At 40.7% G+C, this 14317-nt stretch overlaps 3 protein-coding genes across 3 annotated transcripts; 2 read left to right on the forward strand and 1 right to left on the reverse strand.

Moving 5' to 3' along the window:
• Positions 1–1019: 1019 nt before the first annotated feature.
• On the reverse strand, positions 1020–4978 carry endou (endonuclease, polyU-specific). The gene is made up of 9 exons (XM_035630587.1): positions 4830–4978; positions 4588–4710; positions 4350–4472; positions 2870–3050; positions 2551–2756; positions 1873–1986; positions 1666–1772; positions 1423–1565; positions 1020–1336 (listed from the first exon to the last, which is right to left on the reverse strand). Exons 1-9 carry the CDS (start codon positions 4885–4887, stop codon positions 1216–1218), a joined length of 1176 nt encoding a protein of 391 aa, XP_035486480.1. The 5' UTR covers positions 4888–4978; the 3' UTR covers positions 1020–1215.
• A 1772-nt stretch (positions 4979–6750) lies between these two features.
• On the forward strand, positions 6751–10219 carry tsfm (Ts translation elongation factor, mitochondrial). The gene is made up of 6 exons (XM_035631642.2): positions 6751–6898; positions 7382–7534; positions 7662–7790; positions 7892–8014; positions 8786–8867; positions 9619–10219. The coding sequence occupies exons 1-6, from the start codon at positions 6851–6853 to the stop codon at positions 10011–10013; spliced, it is 930 nt and encodes a 309-aa protein (XP_035487535.2). The 5' UTR covers positions 6751–6850; the 3' UTR covers positions 10014–10219.
• A 594-nt stretch (positions 10220–10813) lies between these two features.
• myl6 (myosin, light chain 6, alkali, smooth muscle and non-muscle) lies at positions 10814–14013 on the forward strand. The gene is made up of 6 exons (XM_035631643.1): positions 10814–10938; positions 11209–11236; positions 12089–12232; positions 12516–12689; positions 12839–12916; positions 13658–14013. The coding sequence occupies exons 1-6, from the start codon at positions 10936–10938 to the stop codon at positions 13684–13686; spliced, it is 456 nt and encodes a 151-aa protein (XP_035487536.1). The 5' UTR covers positions 10814–10935; the 3' UTR covers positions 13687–14013.
• The last annotated feature ends 304 nt before the right edge of the window (positions 14014–14317 follow it).

Here is a 14317-nt window from a genome sequence, read left to right on the forward strand (position 1 = left end):
GCTGGCGGGTGGCCAGCTATAATTTGATTATGAAGTTGTGTGAGCGACAAAAGAAACAATTGGATCTTTTTTTTCTTTTATTTGCCCCTCTGAGATTTAATTTGATTCCATTGGGGCTTTAAAAAGAGGGCAGTGTGAAAAGAAAGAAGATTTACTCTTCTAATTTCTAGAGCCACTAGCTCAGAAAATCTACTGTTGTCTGACAAAATAGCGAGAGAAATTCTTCCCTGGGCTAACTGCATTGTTCATGTTGCTGCAACACCCGGGCTGCATGTGAGGCCAACATCAGATGGCTTGCTGAGGGCCGGAGTTTTCCTGCAAACTGACTGGTCTTGTGCTCTCGTTATGCATGAATGAACACAGACTGGTGGACAATGGGATCAGTGGCAGATCCATCTCCTGTAATACTTTCTTTAAACAGGGCTGCGAGTGTGTCCCCCTGTTCTGTCGGCAGACCAGAATTTATCCTGTTAGTCACCCTAGACGAGTGAAAGAGTAAAATCAACCCCCATCCCAGCTGGACACACACACACACACACACACACACACACACACACACACTTAACCCCACGCTGGGGAGTTACACACACAGCTTTATGGACAGCTGATAAGAACAGGTTTAGCTGGTGGCTACTGTTCAGAGCAGGTCAAGCAGAACAGAATCTGTTAATGTCTTTTTGTTTCTATAGTTCATACAGCAAAAGACTGGATTTTTTGTGTGTGTTCTGTTTTGTTTTCTTTAGCTGTTAAGTAAGACAATAAGCAATTGTGTCAAATGCACACATGCGCTTACTACTGAAGGGTTGCTGTCAGTATTGTGCCTGCTCAGAGCGTGTAAACGCCCATTTTTTGCCCCATTAGGCACCGTTCGATCGCGCCCCTGGGAGACTGCCACATTCTCATGCTCTGTAAGGCTGCTCAGAAATGTTTCACCCCAGATTAATTGATTGTCTGCTTCACTGTTTTATTTATGCCACTGTGTAGGCAGGTGTCAGAAGAACCAATATTTGGAGAGACAGTTACCAGAATGTTTTGAATAACTTTATTCATACCGTTTAACTTTTGAGAAGACAAATTGTGGTATGTATTTATTGACACCTCTCACTGAGATAGGTGCTTCTGTTGGTTATATTATTTCAAAGCATTTATATAATTTTCTAATGAATGAGAGGTAGACTGCTCTTTAAGTTGCCTATTGTTTTGCAGGTGGCAGCTTCAGTTCCTAGGGGTTGCAGGGAAGGCAGAGCCAATGAACTTCTTTCCATTACCATAGAAAGAATTATCCCAGGTGTAGGTTTGGATAATGAGCTCCTTTCCTCCCAGGCTAAGGCGACACCTGAGAATGATGGACAATGAAAATGAAATTAAATCAGAAAAGATACTGAAGCTGAAGGAGATCATAGGACATGTAGATTTACTCACTGTTTCCCAGGGCGAGTGATGTAACAGAGGCTGTAAATGGCAAAATCAAATTCAGGGCTGCAGCCAATGACTGCAGATCCGACCTGCTTAAAGTAGCCTTCCCACTTGAACTGCATCCCCATGACATCAGGGTAGGTCGTCCACTGAGAGTGACAGGAAAAAAGAAAATGAAGTAGAGTGCTAAGTGCTTTATATATCTGAACAAAAACCACCATGTTGTGGTATTTTGTTGTGGATGCTTACAGGCCCATCGAAGCTGTGGCTGTAGTAGTTCAGTTGTCCTCTTTTTTCAAGAAGATAAAACTGGATCCAGTTGTGGAACCCGGACACCTTTCCTCCCTTGACCTCTCCTACCACACAGAACATATTGCTCAATAAACACACGAAAACACGCAAACATTTATTTTCCAGACATCTGAGGTGTTGCAAAGACATCAGCTCTGTCCAAACCTGCAAAGATGTGTTCAAAGCCACTAGAGTCCATTTTTTTGTTGTTGCGGGAGTACAGACCAAACCACATCATCTTCAGATCCTGAATGAACTCTTCCTCGGACGCATAGACACCTTAAAAATGCAGAATAATACACATTACAGTAGATTTCAAACTGTGAAATCTGGAGAGGTATGAGGCTTAGAAATCATAGACAACACATTCTTATAGCTACTGATTTTGCCCGAATTTATTAGTACGAAAGTTGTCTGCGCATCCATTGGTACATTGCAAACAGGGACTGCTATTAGCTAATTTCTTTTGTCAATATGGCCAAAAGCAGGGCTTAATATGTAGCTAACTCACTGACGCACAGTCACCGATTTTCCCCCAAGTAGAAGTAAGACAAAGAAATGGTCTTACTTCATGTTACTTACTTCAATTTTGAGTGACAAAATTGATTCATAATGAATAATAATTTATAATGATTCAATGATAGTGTCAACTTTCAGTATTTTTTTCTTTTTTTTCTTTCTTTTTCTTTAGATGTGATGTATAGGGGGTGGGGGTGCACTTGTCTCAGTTTTGTCTGAAGGGGGCAATATAGTGTTGGGCTTCACTGTACCCCTTCAGCAATAGCATCACCTTCCACCATGTGACCAGTGCTGAACCAGTATTATACCTGGACCTATAGTTACCCTTTGTGTAAAGGAAGGCAAACAGCTCCCGGCCCAGCTCAGTGTTGGACATGGCCTCCTTGATGAAAGCCTCCTGCTCAGCAAGCTGCTGAGGGCTGAAGTCCTCCGCCTGTCCAGTCATCCTGTGGTAGTTGTCCAGCACAGACAGGAGAGCTGCATACGTGGGTCTGGAGAAAAGAGTCCCTTCGTCCAGGTAGCGGAACAAGCTGGAGACGCAAAACGCAAACACCAGATGACACAGAAAGAGAGGTAACTACATCAAGATCAAGTAGAAGCGAACCAATGGTAGGATGCTGAGCTGATAAGATTGTGTGCTCACGGCCTAGAGGAGAGATCTTTCTGCGAGCTTGTCTGAGAGTCGTGCACCAAAGCCTGAGGGTCAATAATCAACTCTGAGGCTGAAGCCTTGTTCGAGTCCAGAGCAAAAAGTGTCTCAGAGACGGCCTTGATCTCAGCATCAGTGATCACAGCACCTCCAGCGCCACCACCTCCCCCATCACCTGTGGAAAATCAAAATTACTGGTTACCTATGATTGTGATGTATTCATTTCTGTACCAAATGTGGTTTGTATGACCAGTGGTGGGGAGTAACTAAGTATATTTACTCAAGTACTATACTTAATGTGGCTTTCAATATGTTATGCAGTACGACAGGGACACCTGCTGGTCATATAGTGAAAGAAGATATGCTCCTTGAATTCACTAAAATGACCAAAATATGAAAATAGTCAATTTACAAGAAAGAGTCCTATGAATTCTACTTTAGTAAAAGTAAAAAAGAAATGCATTACAGACAATATAGTATCAAGAAACAATAGAAACATTTCTAACCAATATATAGCTCCAAGAACTGTTCTCATTGGACACTTTTAAAGTTATCTTAAATGATTTAGAAGCAGGCACTACTGGCTGTAAATGCTTTGACTGCTGATGAAAGTTGTTTCTTATTTTAAATTGTTTTATGTTTTTGGATTTGTCTGCGGTTTTATAAAGGTTATGATAATATAATAATGAAAAATTATTCCTGTTGAGGCTGGTCGAGGTGGAGCTATTTTTAACTACTTTATGTACAACATTTAGTCCAGATGAGCAAATCTGAGTTATTACAAGATGATTCATAGAGAGGAAAGAAGGATAAAAAAATGTAAAAAACAAAGGTCAAACAATTGTCTACATGAAACCATTTCGGTAGCCAATATCTATTTGAAGGAGCTGCTATACCATTCATAGACATCTGAAATGTGTCAATTGGAACCAAAAGCCAAAAATTTGCTAACCACTGGTTTAATCCTTAATAATAGGGTGTAATCTAAAAAATATATTGAATGTTTTTTTTTAATGTAAAACTGTTATCTTAAAAATAATAAGTAATTAAGACTAACTGCCCCATAATATGTTTTGGAATAAAGACTACAATATTTATGTCTGATATGTAATGAAGTAGAACTATGTAGTAGGAAACAGAAGCATCCCAAAATTATACTTAAGTAGAGAACATGAGAACACAAACTAATCATATACTTGTACATGTGTTCACCACCACTGCAAGCCAAGTCGCATCATGCATACACTGTATGGTCATTGAATAGATCATGACATGAGCAGATAAATTAAACTACAAAGTTTGACTAAAGTTATTTTCATAACTGCTTGGATTTAGTGTCCACCATGTGAAAGTCACCAGGTGTCATAGCTGTTCTGACGCCAGGTGACGAAGAGTGGTGAGATACAGTTTGGCACGTGAGACCATATGCATGCGTGAGACGGGGTCAGTTACAAGTTGCACAGGTTGGTCTTACTGTCACAGAGGTCGGTGTAGTCGCTGCAGCAGTTTTTGTACTGGGCGCACTTGGAGTTGCAGTGGCACTTGTTCTGAGAATTGTATTTCTCCCCACATCTGCCTTTGCAAGATGTGGCTCCAGCTAGAAAGAAAAGAAACAGACTTGTGATAACAGGCACGATGCACAATGGTCAAAGAAAATGTGTACAATGGGTTAATGTTTTTTTATAAAGCAAGAATCTGCTAGTGGCTCTCACCTTCACATAGTTCGACATAATCGGAACAACAATCTCCGAAGCGCTCACAGGATGGGTTACACTGACAGGAGAAACTATTGTCTGTCCCGTAACCACACCGACCCCGACACGAGTCCAGGGAGTCTGGTAACCAAGAGGGCAAATAGGTTTTTAAATGTCACAGCAATGCAGTGATATACTACTTTTACCTGTTTTTCACGGTTATTGATGAACCTGTAATAACGGGGAAAAAAATCTCTTACTGCTGTATCCCTGGCCGAACAGGGTCACACAAAGTGCCAAGAGAGCAATGACCTTCATCTTGGCTCAGCAGCCCCGTGAAAACAAAGTGAACTGATGATTATCCTGGTCTCCCTTTTATAGCAACTTTCACATGACCAATTCAAACACAACACTCATATTAACCCTGCCCATAGGTTAGGAGTCACTTCACGTGATCATGACTCTTGGATAAAAAAAATACAAATCATAAGCTACTGTACTGTTGAAAAAACAAAACAAAGTCAAACTTTCCTTATACCTCTTCTTTGTGAAAATGCACACCTGCTTTGCAAATAGACGCTGCTTTCATGCATCAAAGTAAAACGCTATTCAGTGATCTGTGATAACAACTGCAGTTTCAGACATTTTACATTCATTTTGACAAAACTTGCGCATCAATTGAATTCAAAGTAAAATGTGTTGTCGTTTTTTGTTTTTATAGTTCATTGCATTTCACTGCAAAGTACTAAAATCCAATATCAAATAAAATTATCTAAACTAAAAGGATAAAGTCTTTCAGCCAGAGTGACCAGATGCTGTATTTCACAGGGTTTGTCCCAGAATAGCTCACCTGCGTCAATGTCCCAGCATGTTTAGATCACATGTTCCTTGTGGAAAAATGGAGAATTGGCCAAAGGGTGTTCAATAATAAGGACATTATACATCCAGAGGACTCCAGAGAAATTCATGGTTTCCCATTTCTAACCTATAAAAGAAAACATATTTCCAATCAGAGCATCATGTATGGGACAAGTGAAATCGTAGCTTTTTTTTTCTTTCCCCAAATTACACACGATTTTAGAAAAGATGGATGAAGTATGGCACACATTTTCCAATTAAATCCTTGCTGGTCATGTGTATTATAGGCTATCTTTAATTGTGATTTGAGCAATAGTAACATAATAGTAGCAACAGTAACGGGTACGAGAAGAAATAGCATTTCACAGTTAAAATGACAACAAACCCTAATAATGTAATCACCTCTAAACTTACTCAAGGGAGTGTGTATGTCAGTAGAATCAGTAGCAAGGGATGTGCATGAGAGTAGAAGTGTATGTGCAAATGTTGTGAGTGCATTAAAGCAAAAACATGACAAAGGAACAGCTGATAACGAAAGTCACATAAGCAGCTGCTTGTGAGGTGAGAGAGAGACTGCCTGCGAAACCCCGAGTCTTATACCCGCTGATAACACCTCCGCCAGCTGTTACCAGTTGGTAGAGATGAACCCTGCCACACCCACCATATCACTGAAATGTAGACAAACAGGATGACAGAGCACAAAGATTACATATCTTTACCCCAGGTAACAATTTCTTAAAGGCAGAGCTCACGACGCACGTTTCTTTGTGCCACGCAAATTACGCAAGTTCAATTAATATTGTTTTTTTACGTTTGTTCAATAAATATTTTTGTGTGTATTCCTAATTCTGTTCTGTATGACTGTTCATTCTTAGACCGACAAAAGGAAAGTGTTTTAAAGGAGGGGTGCAGCAGGTTTGATTGTGTGTCAGCTGCAAAAGGTTGACATGGCTCTCGGGCCAGGAGGGGCCCCTTAACAACATTTTACTTCAGGTCCCAGGGAGTTCAGGGCACGATCTACATTCAAAGGAGTCATTTTTTAAATTCTAAATATTTGTTAAATAATGAAGAAGAAGAACTGGAGGACCGATTGAAGAAACACCACATAGTATTTATTTACTTTATATTTTTCTTTACCCTTGATACTTATTTTGAGGTCAGAATCATTCAACATGCTAACAGAATATCAACATATGTCATATATCATTAACTCAGTTTTGTTTTTTTTAGAGCTTAAACGTTAGAGGACAAGCTGGATGTGGCTTCAGTGATGCAGCTCTGCTCCGGTGCTGTAGGGGGCGCTGAGCAGCGATAAGAACCGACCGCACGTCCACTTGTTTGTCCCTACGCGGCTTCCTGACACAGCGTGGATTTCAATGACACTGAACTCTTACGAGACCCTTCGCCTCTCCATGGTGCAGTGATGTCGTTCACCTTTTTATTCAGAACAGTTGCGAGAGATGTTACTAAGGTGAGCTGATCAAACCTGACACTCATCCATATGCCTGGCTTCTTTACGTAAAGTGTTTGCGCTGTCACGAGCTGCTCTGGTTGTTAGCTTCTGTGCTTCACGATTAGCTTCCTTGCTAATTGATTCATAATGCATGTAAATAGGATGTGATTGTGTTTGGATGTCTCTGCGTGATGTTTTTGGTTATGGTGGCATTTGTTGTGACAGATGTTTGGTACATCTGACCTTTTTACAGTAACTATTTTTGAGTGACTCTGTATATTACAACTTCTACTCCAAATTGAATTCTTTCACTTAAGTCTCTGTTTTTATGTTGTTCCCTGGCATGTGTCCTATGTTTATTTTTCTTTTATTTATATTTGTATGCTTTCATTTGTCTGTAGTTTGCTTCTTTGTATATTGGATTAAGTCGAATTCTCTATGTTTGTATGAATGTATCAAGGTATATTACACCTTCTACCTGACGCCTTCTGTTATCCTCAGGTCAGCCTTGGCCCGCATGTGCAGTCGCTGCACACCGGTTGTCAGCTCCTGGCTGCAGACAAAGCCGTCCTAATGAAACTACGGAAAAGCACCGGCTACACTTTCATTAACTGTAAGAAAGCGCTGGAGAAGTTTGATAATGACATGGCACAGGTAATTCTTCTCTCTTCTTAATCTCCCTCTGCACTCTCACCTCAGGTGTCATACAACAATGTGACTGTGGGCTAGAGGTGGAAACAACCAGGTGTGTTACCATCATGTCTTTTGCCAAACTTTACAGGCAGAGACCTGGCTAAATGAGCAGGCCCAGAAGGAGGGGTGGAGCAAAGCAAACAAACTGGAGGGCCGCAAAGCCAAAGAGGGTCTGATCGGTCTGTTCGTAAGAGATAAAGCTGCAGTTATGGTGGAGGTGAGGCAGAAATCGTCATTCAAGCTGATCAGTGTCCACTTTGGTCAGCGTGATGTCATTCAGCGATATCGCTTGTTTTTCTAATTGTCTGTCTGATGCAGGTGAACTGTGAGACAGACTTTGTTGCCCGCAATGACAAGTTCCAGCAGCTGGTTAAAGATGTGGCATTTGCCACTTTGGCTCACCACAAGAATAAGACCCAAAGCCAGACAGGATATATCAAGGTATGGTTTTCATGCTGGAGTCAAAATGATTTGAACTGAACTGAACTGCACACAATAACAAAACACTATAGATGAAGCTGGACTTTGAATTATCTTCTTGCTTTTCCTGCTGTGTTAATGTCCCACATACAGTTATTTTGTGTTTTTAATAAATATCTAAATATTTAATGATTTGTTCGTTAATTCTTGTTACAAGCATGTGTAAGGACATGAGAAGCATTTCTTTTAAATACATGGATAAAAGCTGAAAATGTGATACTGTTGTAATCATAGCTTCTTAATAAGAGATGTATGACAAATTACTGTACATTGATAATCACTTAAAATGTCCTCATATAGTCTTACAACAAAATGTTAGTGTCTTATAAACAATTACTTCCATGTTTATGTATGACTTATAAATGCTAAAAGGTGGTTGTTCTTTTTCACATTTACTGTTTATCTGTAAGTGAACTGTCCATTCAGAAAGTATTCAGATCCTTTCACTTGTTTCACATTCTGTTTGAATGAATTGAAGCTTTATGCTAAACTAAAATAAAAACACTTTATCCCTTATCGGTCTACACTCAATGTCCCATAATTTCAAAACAGAATTATGTTAATTTATTTTAAAAGGAAAAACTAGATAAATAGAGCTGTTCATAGCTTACAGTGCGAGATACCATTTATTGTCATCAGATATCAATATGAAAACTTTTACAAAATGTTTCTAGTTTTTCCGCAGGAAATTTTCCTACATTGCGACTGCTGACATATTCTATTTGTTTTCAGAGTGTCCTGGCAGGTGAAGAGTTAAGCAAACTCTGTGTCGGTGAAGGAGCTTCACTTGCAGACCAGGTGGCTCTCACAATAGGTCAGTAAGAAAATGTTTCTCCCTAAAGTGATGCTTCTCATTTTCACTCAAAAAAAATGCTGTTCTGTTTAGAGACATGTACCTCTCGTGCTCCTTTTATTAGCATTTTTCAACTGGGTTTCCACCACCTATAACCGATGATGTAACACATGAAAAAACAATAGCTTGGCAGTAGTTTATTTTCGATTTTCCAAGGGGCATTATCAATGGTCGCAGAACAGCATGATGTTCATTTTGTTAATTATGCTCACATTTAGAGTAAAGTAGACGATAAAGCATGGAATGCACTGGGGTATAGATTTCTGTCCAATAGGTGCAGGTTGTAGGTGTAGGTGGACGTGCAGTGGATGAGCTCTCAGTCAGGCCCACCCCCCACTTTCCCAAATATGGTTACATCTGGTTTAAAAAACAACAACCAAGATGGCGCCGGTCAAAATGTTAAACTCAAGGCCTCAAAACAGCAGTTCACAAACCAATGGATGACTTCAGTGAGATGCCACTTGGATTCTTATCAAAAAGGCTTCAGCAGCGCTTCCCTGTCAGTCATCATATCAACCCCCCCCCCCCCCCCCCCCCCATTATAGATAAATGATTGTGATTTGCCTGACCAGCTTCCGAATGGAGGAGAATTGGACTGAATGGAAGGGGGGCCAGACGCATCTGTGAGAGCAGATAAACATGAGCTTGGTCTGGTTTCCAGGGTAACTTTTCACACATCATTGATAAAACATGTTTCCCTCTTTCTTCTTAGGTCGCCTGGGGGAGAACATGTCAGTGAAACGGGCGGTGACAGTCGGTGTCCCTGCTGAGTGGCACATTGGATCGTACATTCACGGTGGTGTGAACAGCCAGACGGAGGTGGCCATGGGGCGGTACGGTGCCCTGGTAGTTTTCCAGGGAGGAAAGGAGGCCGAACAGGAAACTTTAGGTCGCAAGCTTGGACAGCACATAGTGGGAGATGCTCCTTCGTCCCTGGGCAACATGGATGACCTGCCCTGCGGTGAAAGCGAGACACGTCTGCTGCCTCAGACTTTCCTGGGAGACCCCAGCAGGACTGTCGCACAGTTCCTCAGGGGCCAACAGGCTCGAGTGCTGGACTTTGTCCGATTTCAGTGTGGAGAGGCAGCCAGTGAAAAATCAGAGTGAAAGGACGAAAATATTTATCTAATTGGACTTGTCCTTTGTCTTTGTTTCATGTGAAAATTGTCCATTTACTCTCTAACATTCAGACAGTCATACGTTGTCATCATGAATTTGAAAGCAGAAAATATATTCTATGATATACAGACCTTCAAGCGTTGGTGTCAGTTGAAACAATCAATCCATCAATAAATGTTTTTTCTGGAAATCTTGATCGAAGTTGATTTCATATGATTCACAATATTTATTTACTCACCTGTTTGGATATATGTATTTATTCAATATACTATGCCGTAATTAGTTTGAAGTATGTTTTTGTCCTTATGAAATTCTACATCAAGCAGCCCACTGGAATGTGCCAATATAGTGTCATAAAATGTATATATATTCTAAGTACCTTTTATCCTCAACTGTATATTTACACATGAGTTTGAAAGAAAGGTTGCTACTTAAGTGAAAGGTAGTGATGAGTTAAGGTGCCCAGCTTGTTTAGTACCTTTAGACTTAATTTCAAAATTACATTATTATTCAAAGGTTTGGGCCAAATTACATATTTATAATTTTTTTTTCAAGTGAAAATAAATACCTTGCAGCAAACAGAAATTGTACGAATTCACTGAAACACAACAAAAAAAGGTAATTGTGTCGTGTGCCTGTTTCATCCAAAGTTAATGATTAGTATTAGTATCAGTGTTTGTGTGATATATGGTTTGTTTATCAGTATCATTACTATGAGCTGAAATGGTGCAGTCAGAAAACAAGACCGCAGCTGCTCTTCCTGGTGGTTGTGGAATCGAGGTCTGCGATTGGCTGTGTCTTTACAAGCCGCAGTGACGTCATCGGGGATGTGCAGGAGCCGCTGGTGTCCCGAGCCGAAGAGACGAGATCCTCTCGCGTCGGTGTCTGTGCTCTCGACCCAGGATCAGACATGGTGAGTAGGGACAGCGTCCCGGCCGATGTGTCGAGAAAGGTTTTCTTTATAGACACGTGAATATTGTTCTTCTGTCGTATTATTTATTAAAAAAAACCAAATCAAAACATCGTGGCGTTGAGCTAGTCGTGTGTCTGCCCTGGCCTGCTCAGCCTCTAGCCACAGCTGAGATTTGAAGCAGGATTAACTGAGAGCTTATGTAAATCAAACTCACGTCTGCCTCTCTCTTCTTTTTAAACCTCTCCTCGCCTTTAACTCCGCCCTGACCAGTCTGACTTCTCAGAGGACCAGATCCTTGGTGAGTTTTTTTTTTCATGCTTAAAATTGTCTTTTTTTTATTTTTACGTCACAGTAATCTATTCATAAACATACAATCATCATTTGAAATGGCTACATGAATTCTGACCCCGCAGCTCGAGTCTTGTCTCTGCAAACCACTGGGTCCCTGCAGGTGTCACTATCTGACCGTGTTCTGACTGTGTGGGGTTTAATGTTGATGTTTCACTTTACAAATATAGTGTGAATACACTGAATGCTTTTCTAACGGGTACTAACGGTTTTTTGCATGCTGATGCCAAACTATACGTTTGACTTGTGGGTGTGACATGCCAGCAGTCATGTTAAAGGCAGGTTGTGTGGATCAGGGTGTTTCTCTGCTCCGCTGGAGTATGATGAAGGCGTGGCAGAGGACACTGAAACTGTTCCTTTGTGTCACTCGCTAAAACAACAGCAGATTCCAAAGAACGGACAGCATATGTGCAGTGTCTTGGTTTAACAGAAAAAAGAGTCTTGTTGGAGGAGTGATTTTAAGGAAAGCATTTGCTCCAACAGCCTCCACCCCCACCCACTGACACAGACAAGAATAGCCTTAGGCGATGTCAGTAACTTAAAAAGGATAAGTAGTATTTTTGGGATACCTACCTACCTCCATCAGGATGCAGAGACTAAACTGCATGTGTGCACTGTCAAAACAATGTATGCATTGGGAAATCAGCTGTTCAATTTTTGTTCAGTAAGACTACGCATGCATTATCTGTAGGATTGTAAGCCCATTGTTGTTATGTGTTTGTGTGTATGATTTTGCTTGTGGCTCCCAGCTAATTGTACTGCACGGCTGTATTTGAGCTCCATCTTTGTGTCCCAATGTTAGAGTTCAAGGAGGCCTTCCTCTTGTTCGACCGGACCGGTGAGGGGAAGATCACCTACAGCCAGTGTGGCGATGTCATGCGGGCCCTTGGGCAGAACCCCGTCAATGCTGAGGTGCTCAAAGTCTTGGGAAACCCCAAATTAGAAGGTAATCCCCTGTGACGATTCTTTGTACGATTAACTCACAACTCAATTCCTCACCACAGCCTCAATCAGTTAAAGGGTACAGATGAGCGCACAGAGCATTTATTTTTGCATTGTTGCTAAACCATAGCCCTGGCAATATCCACTGCAGAAATAAGCTTCTTCTGTTCATTATGAACTCAAGAGGGACGAATGAGATGAGGCTTGACATTTGACTGTAATTTGTTTGTTTAAAAGAATATGTGATGTCACTTTCATGTTTCTCTTTGTTATTAATTCACCTGCAGAGATGAACCACAAGATGCTGGATTTTGAGCAGTTCCTGCCCATGCTTCAGGCCATTGCTAAGAACAAAGACCAGGGCTCCTATGAGGACATCGTAGAGGGCCTGCGAGTCTTTGACAAGGAGGGAAATGGAACAGTGATGGGAGCAGAGCTTCGTCATGTCCTCACAACATTAGGTAAGACCTCAGATATTTACAAGGCACAGTGTTGGTCTGTTTTCTTGTCACACATCTTAAGTAAAAGCCATTCAGGGACCTCGTAGAGAATCCTCCTTTTCTCATTCGTGCCTTTTTAAAATAGTTAATTATTTTTGTTTTTGTACCAGGTGAAAAAATGACAGAGGAGGAGGTGGAGACTCTTTTAGCAGGACATGAAGACGCCAATGGCTGTATTAACTATGAAGGTAAAAGTCACACAAACATCTAACAGCTCATTAACAAAAAACAGACTACATGTAATTACAGAGCTGTGCAATGGGGCATGTGAAAATACGGTGACACAAAAACAACAGGAGTCGTTCATTGTCCCTGTCGCACAGCCTTTGTCAGCCACATCATGTCCGGCTGAGCGGAGAGGGTATGAACAAAACCCCCGACAGCCCTGCACACTGTTCATCTTCAGGCTCTGACATAGAAACATCTCAGGAACTCAGCATTGCACAGGTCACCCAGTGAGAGCAGCAGGGAGACCGCTTGTACGAGTCTTAACATGCAGTGTAGCAGTGATAGTAACATTCTTTTACCCAAAAGAGGTTTAGCGTCCCTCACCATTCGTGTCACACTGAAAGTTACATTCAAATGAATAAAAGAAAAATTCATAGCATAACCACAACAATAAATACATGACAAGATACAATTCTAAGATAGTGTAGCCATGTACACTGTTGCCAGCTCTGTGGCCACCTTCTACACCTTAATATTCAAGATGTATGTTTGTATTTTGCCTGACCTCCCTTTCTTCTTCTGTTGTTGTAGTTGTTGGTCATTTTTTTAATTATGTGCATCAGACCAAATGCAGAGTAGAGCTGCTGATTGTGACTGGCGAGTAGCGAACTTGTATCTTCGCCCAACAGAAGAGTTATGCTGCGCTTTTATCCGACATGCCTCCGGCTTAATCCTGATGCTGTGTTTCTCTCTGCTGACAGAACTCGTCCGGATGGTGATGAGCGGTTGAGGAGTTCAGAAACGCACTTCCAGCTTCAATTTTATTCCGAAATATTTTTGTATTGTTTGCCCTGGTCTTGCCCTCCCATCCATGTCATCCTACCTCCAACAAGTCTTTGTTTTTTTTTTTAAATTTTATTTAGATTAGTCTTCATTTTATTTCAAAAGTGCCTTTTCTGTCCAATGTGACGAGACCCTTTCATCTCATTTTGCAAACTTTATTCAGTCTCGCAGGCACAATCGGTCAACCGCTGTCAGTCTTGTCTATATGATTTTTGGATGGATATGATAATGTGAGGTTACATTTAACAGTATTGAATAAAGTGTACAAAGTGTCTTTCAGCCTGTAAGTCTGTGCTTGAATATCTCTCTGTAGATAATAGATATTACACATACTCAATCAAAAAAACTAAATATTCTATTATAACTTTATATAAGTTAAAGTAATAGCAAATATTTGAAATTAATCAGTAAAATGTAAAACATTGTTAAAACATTCTACATACCATGTAAGTGAATAAAAAAAAAATAGTATTGTGACTATGTTGTGAAGAAAACATAAACACTTAAAAAAAATGATAATGGGAAAATAGAAACTTGAGTGTCAAGCTTATTTAAATCTGAGGTGTCGAGATCAGGAT

Source organism: Scophthalmus maximus, chromosome 6 (assembly GCF_022379125.1).
Source record: "Scophthalmus maximus strain ysfricsl-2021 chromosome 6, ASM2237912v1, whole genome shotgun sequence".
Taxonomy (NCBI): Eukaryota; Metazoa; Chordata; class Actinopteri; order Pleuronectiformes; family Scophthalmidae; genus Scophthalmus; species Scophthalmus maximus.